We start from the raw sequence: 8,621 nt of genomic DNA on the forward strand, positions 1-8,621 counted from the left end.
GGAAGGGCAAGGATGCTTATGTATGACATTTAATTTTAGTTAATCTCTACAAGTTGGGCCCCTTTTAGTCATGGGATGATGGGAATGTTTACAGATGTTCTTTCAACTCAGGACAATTGCAGTCCAACTACAACCATAAATGTTTAAAGTCTGGAAGTAATTTTTGAGAATTGAATGTGGTATTCTGGTATTGGTAATAGATTCACCTAATTGCATAAATCCAGCAAGCTTAGCTAGTGCATGATGGTTGTAGTTTGCTGGATTTATGCAATTAGGCAAAATCATGCACTAATTGCATTGGCCTAAGCTTCAATATATTGCTGCCAAAATATGCAAACACACTATCAATATCAGAATCATTTTAGTCATTTATGAATCAAAACTTGCAACCAGTCTACTGAACTTGCAAGTAGCTATCAATTTAACCCTCCTATTAGGTTATAGGATTGAGATATGGTGCCATACAATAGCACTATAATGTATAATGGCTAAATTTGAAAGTTAAAAACTTATTTTAAATCTCAACCTTTGGATAAAAATGTTAACTTTTAACTTTTATTTTTTATTTTTTTTATTTATCATTTTGACTTCTCAACTTTTTCCTCTCACAATTTCATGGTGATGCAATAGCCCAAATCCCAAGTTCTCTAAACTACCACTAACAATTAGCTACAATTAAACCCTACATAACGTGTTTTTATTTCAAAACTAAGATAAATTAAATTAAATTCGAGGGACCTAAGCAATAGCAATTTGAAAATTCAGGGGTAAATGGCAAGTTTTAAAATTTGAGAAATCAGAGGATGACAACAACAAAGTTAGAGAGACTAAAATGTATCTTTGCTAAAAGTCTTATTCTTCTTCTTAAATGGTACAATTTCTTGATGGTCATCATTATCAATTCCATATCATCACCTAAAAGAAGAAGAAGAAAAAAAAAAGGGTCCCCATACATACTAGTTGGACTTGCGTTTCAATTGGCTTGTGCCACATGACAAATGTCAAAGTGAAAGCCAACTATTATGTGAGTGCACACTTTTTGATGGGATGTTGCTAGGAAAAACATGGATTCAATGAAGCTATGCTGTGTTTTGGTGCTCTTGGTTGTAGGCTTGGCAAGATTACCAGCATAGGTGTGGGGTGGTAATGGTGTACGAAGATGTGATTTTCCAGCTATATACAACTTTGGGGACTCAAACTCGGACACAGGAGGCATTTCATCTGCAGCTTTGAAAGAGGTTCCTACACCCAATGGTGAAACCTTCTTTGGTCACCCTTCAGGAAGGTTTTGTGATGGCCGACTCATCATAGATTTTTTAGGTAAGTAGGTTAGTAATCATCAATAATTTCATGCAAATAGAAATTTCATACAAATTGTTCCTGTTGCCTAATGTGCTATGCTTTTACTAATCATTGCAGTGTCCTGTCATGCTTCAATCATAGCTATCATAATTTATGACAGGTAAATGTTACAGCTAGTCCTCCCAATAATTAAGAATTCATTGAATTGAGTTGAGTTGTTATGTGTTAGTGCGGGCCGCGGCTCAGGAGCTGAAGTTACCATTCCTGACTGTGCATACATGCATGGACTCACTCGGTACGAATTTTTGGCATGGTGCAAATTTTGCAACAGGAGGTTCATCAATTCTTCCAGGTGGTTATAGTCCATTCCATCTTGGCATTCAAATATCCCAGTTCAAACAATTCAAATCTCGTACAACATCTCTATATAGTCAACTCAGGCCCAACAGCGAGTCTCTCTAGCCCTCTCTCACTGACTGGGTCTAGTGATCCTTGGAAACACAACATTTTGTGGGTAATAAATGCTTATTTAACAACTAGTCGTAAACCCACGTGATGTGTGAGAAAAAATAATTATTTTGTATTGTAATAAGTTTTTCTTTAAAATTTGTTGAAGATAATTTTTTCTTTCTAAAATTTAAACAATTTCTATTTGGTCCAATTAGGTCCACTTTTGTCCAATTAGGTCTACTTCGGTCCACTCGGTCAATTTTGATCCCCTTCAATTCATTTTTTAGACTAATTGAGCCTTCATTTAATTCTTTTTGTAGGTTTTCTTTCTAAGTTTAGCTCAAAATTTCATTTTTTTTTTCTTAATTTTTGGGTTGAAAAGTATGAAATTTTATTATATTTAGGTCAAACTCTTTAGTTTTGAGTTAAAAAATACAAATAAAAAAACTAAAATAGACATGAGAAATTAGAAATATGAGCCCAAAAATGCAATAAAAATGATAAATATTAAAGTCTTATTCAGTCCACATTGGTTCTATTCGGTCCAATTTGGTCATATTTGGTCCATATGGTCGTAATCGTTCTATTCAGTCCTATTTAGTCCATTCTGTCCACTAAAGTTATATTCAATCCATTAGGTCTTATTCAGTCTATTCGGTCCACATTGGTCCTATTCTGTCAATTTCCCTCCTATTCAGTCCATACTGTTTACTCCGGTCTTATTCGGTCTATTCTGTCCACTTTGGTTCTATTTAGTCCTATTTGGTCCATTTTGTCTACTTTAGTCCACTTCAGTCCTATTCGGGCCATTCGGTATACTTTGGTTCTAGTCGGTCCATTTTGACCATTTCTGTTCCATATGCTTCATATTAGTCCCATTCGGTCCAGTATGTCCACTTCAGTCTAATTTGGTCCTGTTTGGTCCATTCTATGTACTTTGGTCCTATTTGGTCCACTTCGATCCTATTATGTTAAATGCCAATCAAAGGCAGGTAATCTAGACCAGATTGGGTGTGTGAAGCATTGGAATGAGGTAGCTAAGGACAAGGTGTTTCGGCTAAGGGCACAGCTTCCTAATGCAACATTTACTTATGTTGATGTGCACTCAGCTAAATCTGCTCTCGTTAGCAATGCAAAGAATGAAGGTAATCTTAATTTATTATACAACATTTAATTGAACTTTTGGTCACATTAAAATGGGTGGCTGTGGAATAATGATCCCCTAAACATTGCATACATAATGAATCAATGATTCTAATCCTAACTGTTTGGTGATGGAAGGTTTTGTTGATCCATTTGAGTTTTGCTTTGGGAGTTTCTATGGGTACCGCCATATTATGTGTGGGAAGAAAGCGACAGTTAATGGAACAATTTATGGTAACCCCTGTGACAATCCATCAATGCACATTAGCTGGGATGGCATAAACTACTCTGAGGCAGCTAACCTATGGATTGCAAAGTGAATTCTTGATGATTCCTTATCATCCCAATGATTTGTAAGCACATTGCAGTTTGCTAATGACTGCTGCTCAGTTTCTTGAAATTTTAGCCATATAAATGTTGGCCATGTTGAACATGTATCATTCATCAATTGAGCTGTGTCTCAATCATTATCAAGTATCTGTCTGAACTCTTTGGATATGTTGTGTCAAACGTTAAGAAAACATTTAAGACTTCTAACATGCTACAAATGGCTAGGTTTTCCATCCATGTAAGTTTGACTAGATTTTAATAAACTTTGAGAGAAAACCTTGATATCCAAAAGATTTCACAATTCAATGAGCTGACTAGTTGTTATTAGTGCAACATCACTTATATGTAGTCTTATCACTATTACTAACTTTACTTTTATTATACACCAATCGCAACATGTCACCTCAAAAGTTATGAATTATTTATTTATTTTTGTGTTTTTGTGTTTTATTTTTTTTAATTTTTTTATTTTTTGGGTCTTTAGACTTAAATGAAACTTTGAAAGCATCTATTCAAGTGAAAGAAGCTTTATTGTTGGGAAGTTCTCCATCAGAAATTACTTTCAAGAAAAGGAAAGGGCAAGGATGCTTATATATGTGCCATTGAATTTTAGTTAATCTCTACAAGTTGGGTGCCTTTTAGTCATAGGATGGTAATGTTTACGGATTTCTTTCACCTCAAGACAGTTGTAGCCCAACTACAACCACAAACGTTTAAAATTTGAAGCAATATTTAAAAGATTGAATGTGTTATTGGTAATAGAGCCGTGGAATGGCGTGTAATAACTAAGAAGTGTTATATAACGGTTTGTGGGCGTTGAGATAGTGAAATTTTGCCTAACAAGAAGCTGGATTACATTGCTATAACTGCCTTCAACTTCAATTACAGGACTGTGACCGATATTGACCAATGTCTGCCATGAATTTCTGAAATTTATTATTAATATGTAAATAAGAATTTTGTTTTATTTTTTACAATAAAATTTTAAAATTAGTGTGTTGTCCAATTTGATGTCAATGAAGTAAGAAAATAATAGCCTTGAGCATATTGCCATTGCGTAGACCTTGAAGACATGAAACAGAAAAGGGCAAAAAAAAAAAAAAAAAAAATCTTTAAACGTATAAGCAAGTGTAGAATTATGGCCCTTTGAATCTTTGATGTTATAATTTTTGTATTATTTTGTGACTTTTTGAGGCGTTAGGCATTGTCCCAACCATTATACATGACATGAAATATAGCGAAACAAAACTTCTTAAAAAATTAGGACATGACATAGAGATATTAGCCTTAGAATTGGCCATTGCATAGACTTCAAGGATTGATTTGTTACTTTTGAAACTATATGGATTAATATGTTATTGTTATATTATTGAAATAATAGGGTTTAAAATGTAATTTTCTTGGGCTATTGAGGAGTTTAGTTTGTATTTTCTTTTTTTTGAAAAGATTTTAGTTTGTATTTGATCCGGATTATAACCTGACCTAGTAGAGGAGTAATACTTAAGGATAGATTTTCAAAGGTTTAGTTCATGACCCAAACCAAAGTAATATTTTTAAGCTTGCTTTGTAAGCTTGAACTCACACATCTTTGTCTTTTACTATTTATTGACTTACTTTACATCAAACTTTTAATACTGAAACTCCTTCCCCAAGGTTATATTATGCAAAAACTAGGGCGATACACAGGTAATGTTGTAGTGTTTTATGTAAAATGATTTTGAAAACTAAAAAAAAAACTACGAACATGGATAACTAAAAAAAAAAAAACTCTAAAACCAAATTCATAATTCATTATTGCACCTAAATCCTAGACAAAACTAAAGAGAACCACCTAAAGTCACTTCAAAATCATAGTGATAGCTTAATTATGCTCTTCATTTGGATAAGTATGTCTGTTGAAGAGCCAAACTGAATCGGCAGCAACGGCTTCATTATCGTCGTTACGGTGCCAAGTATAGTGGGCATGAGTGCTATTTTTTATCTCGAGAATTGCATGCCCAAAGCTTGCTTCTCTATATGCAGAATAACTTGGTTGTGGATCAACAAAACTGCACAAAAAATAATCATGTATAAAATAAGTGCTGCTACTTAGTTTTATTTTAGTGGGTGATGAAAATCATTTTTAAGACTAAATGAATGAGACTCACCCAGAAGCAAGGCCTTCAATGTTACCTCCATCACCAATGGTTATGTACACTGGTGCAGAAGGGTCCTTTACTGGGGTGCTCACTCCATTTGTTATGTTGTACTTCACATTCGATATGCGCTCCTACAATACATTAGAATGACTTAGAAAATTGAATCATTGATTGACACAAATCTACTAAATGTAAATTAGAACAACTTACCGAGCGTTCATAGGAATGAACATGACCAGCAAATACTAGATCAACTTTGTGTTGAACAAACCAAGGTTCAAATGTCACTCTCATGGCTTCCCCTTCCATGTAATGGTAGCTGTTGCTATTATACCATGGTGAGTGCAGAAGAACAATTAGCCATGGGGTTTCATCTCTATTAACCTTTGAGAGCTCTTTTTCAAGCCAAGTGTATTGAGGAGTGTATTTGGCTGTAAAACAAGATATATATATATATATATATATATATCATCAATATCAAACTGCTTTATTTCAACAATTTTATCACTTTGTAGGTGATATCATATACAAATTGGAGGAAAATTTCTCACCAAATGCAGAGTATGAAGACAAGACAATGATGTGTGCAGATGCTCGTCTAATGGAATACCAAAGTGGCGACGTACTCTGTGATTCCTGATAGGGTGTATAGTACCTATGCAAATACGGCTTGAAAGGAACATTTTCTTCCTGAAAAATTACATGAACAGGAACCATCATTAGTACCATGAACAATCAACAATTAAAACCAAGATTATCTATATATTAGAAGGCAAACAGTGATAAAGCTCTTACAATCTGTGGCGCAAAATCAAGCTCATGATTGCCAGCAGCCCAAATCCATGGTTGATATGCAGTACTCTTTTCTACGAATCGGCCCCATTCATCCCATCTCTCATTGTCATGGTTTGGGTGATCATCAGCATAAGAAAGATCTCCCACAAACAGCATAGCTTGGGCTTTTGGATTGGCCATATAATGCTTTAATGTCTCATAAGAGTCAAATGTTTGTCCCAAATCACCTGCACAATACACCATACACGTTACATCTTATAGCTAGCTAGCACTAAAGACCATCAATACAATTCTTAGCATGTAATTTTTGGTACTGACCGATAACGCCAAATGTGTATGGAACATCTGGCCCAATTTTTGGTGGAGTTGTGAAATGAAATTGACGAGCTGAATTACCTTGCCCGATCTCATAAAAGTATTTAGTGTCATACTGAGGAACAAGAATATAATCAAAATCATGTCAATTCCCCAAGCACTACTACAAGTATGGCCTAAAATGAATCTATCTTGCTTAAGCAATGTAAAGTAAGTAACATTTGCTGCCATAGGCAATGCCAAAGTAAATCTAATCCACCAAGACTGATGAATTGGTTTTTCAATGGGAAAAATAAATATAAATTCATATAAATACATTAGAAACACAATGCATGTATAGTATCCAAACATACTAAGACCTGAAAATCAATCACTTACTTCCAATCCTTTAATGGTAGCATGGTGAATGTAGCCTGAGTTATAATTATAGTATTTGTAAGTAGTGATTACAGAATGAACTGTATGCTTATGCTTGTGCTTGCCCTCTGCACCTGCAGCCCAATAAGACACAACATCTGGGTGTTTCCTAACTGGTGTCACCCATGAAATGATCACACCTCGCCCATCATAATCTCCTTGAGTTATATGAACCTTCACGTATATAAAATCTTTTAGCTAACAAAAAATTAAAGGCACACCACATATAATTACATAAATATGATTTTTATTTCAAATTTTAAATATGAAAAAAAAATATATATATTTCAATGCATGAAGAAGCTTTTTGATTGCTAAAAAAACATGAAAAATCAATAATAAAACATGAAAAAAGTTTATGATAATACCTGCTCTGGTGCATTGAAACCTGGAGGAGAAGGAAAAGTATCTTTTGGCAAGTCATCAGAGGCGTATAGTTTCCTAACATAAGGGCTTGTTTTCCCTCCATTGCACAAACCAATATTCAGCAACACAAACACCATTGCTACCATGCACAGTGCACCCATATTTTTGGAACCCATATTTGGGTTAGAGAGAGTGCAAGTTACGTGAACAGTGTATGTGTTGTAGAGCAAGGTATACGTGAACATGTATATATATATGATTATATAGAGCAAGTTCGAATAGTAGATGACTAAGGACTCTAAAGTTTAGGAGTCAGATAACTGATAAGATTTTAAACTTTTCGAATTTGATAAGGAGATCACTTCCAAAATCTCTAATACAGTTTGGAAATTGATTATGATGAGTTGTGAATTGGATCTCTTCAGAATTTTTTTTCTTCTTAGAAAGTATCTCTTCCGAATATTGTTTTGCTCTGTTTTTATTTCTTTTTATTTTTTTTTTTTTTTTTTTAGTTTTTTTTTTTGGTTGGACTATAACGGTTGGCCGAAATTTCTCATCTTGCTATGTAAACAATAAAATTATGGCACATAAAAAAAAATTATGACATATATATATATTGATATATATAATTGAAATCTTTGAAATTCTCATAATTTTCTACGTCAACATAATATTTAAATAAAATTATCATTTTATTTAAATAAAATTATTTTTGTTTAGTTCAAACTTAACAAGGAGTGAAACTCTATCTCTCTAGCAAATCCAACTTAAACTCAAACTCATCATTTTTTTTAAACAATTATCTATTTATATATATATATATATATAACCGAAACTTTTGAAACTCTCACAATTTTCTACGTTAGCAAAATATTTAAATAAAATTATCATTTTATTTAAATAAAATTATTTTTGTTTAGTCCAAATTTAACAAGGAGTGAAACTCTATTTCTCTAATAAATTCAACTTAAACTCAAACTCATCATTTTTTTAAAACAAAATTATTTTTATTTAATACAAACTTAACAAGGAGTGAAACTCTATCTCTCTAACAAGTCCGACTTAAATTCAAACTCATACGTTGATAATTTATCTCAAAATTTGAAAGGTTAATCATGAACACTATAAAAGCAATGTAAACACCAATATATATATATATATATATATATATTTTTTTTTTTTTAAAGCCGAGTAAAAGTATGAGCTTTTTTTTATATGTTATTTTCTTCTCCTCTACTTTGTAAAAAAAAAAAAAAAAAAAAAAAAAATTATTTTATGGTTTTTCATGTATTTTTTTAAAAGTAATTTTTGTATATGAATCACCAAACTCTATTTAGCCATTTTTTACAAGATAAAAAAGCTTAC

The 8,621-nt window shown here is 32.8% G+C and overlaps 1 protein-coding gene and 1 pseudogene across 1 annotated transcript; one reads left to right on the plus strand and one right to left on the minus strand.

Annotated features, from left to right (window-relative positions):
- The first annotated feature begins 1,064 nt into the window (after nt 1–1,064).
- LOC115971050 lies at nt 1,065–3,215 on the plus strand (annotated as a pseudogene).
- A 1,765-nt stretch (nt 3,216–4,980) lies between these two features.
- On the minus strand, nt 4,981–7,471 carry LOC115978277 (purple acid phosphatase 5-like). Its single transcript, XM_031100301.1, has 8 exons — nt 7,259–7,471; nt 6,852–7,064; nt 6,477–6,588; nt 6,159–6,385; nt 5,915–6,053; nt 5,574–5,794; nt 5,373–5,494; nt 4,981–5,273 (listed from the first exon to the last, which is right to left on the minus strand). Exons 1-8 carry the CDS (start codon nt 7,430–7,432, stop codon nt 5,087–5,089), a joined length of 1,395 nt encoding a protein of 464 aa, XP_030956161.1. The 5' UTR covers nt 7,433–7,471; the 3' UTR covers nt 4,981–5,086.
- Nucleotides 7,472–8,621: the final 1,150 nt, after the last annotated feature.

This window comes from Quercus lobata, chromosome 2 (genome assembly GCF_001633185.2).
Source record: "Quercus lobata isolate SW786 chromosome 2, ValleyOak3.0 Primary Assembly, whole genome shotgun sequence".
NCBI lineage: Eukaryota > Viridiplantae > Streptophyta > Magnoliopsida > Fagales > Fagaceae > Quercus > Quercus lobata.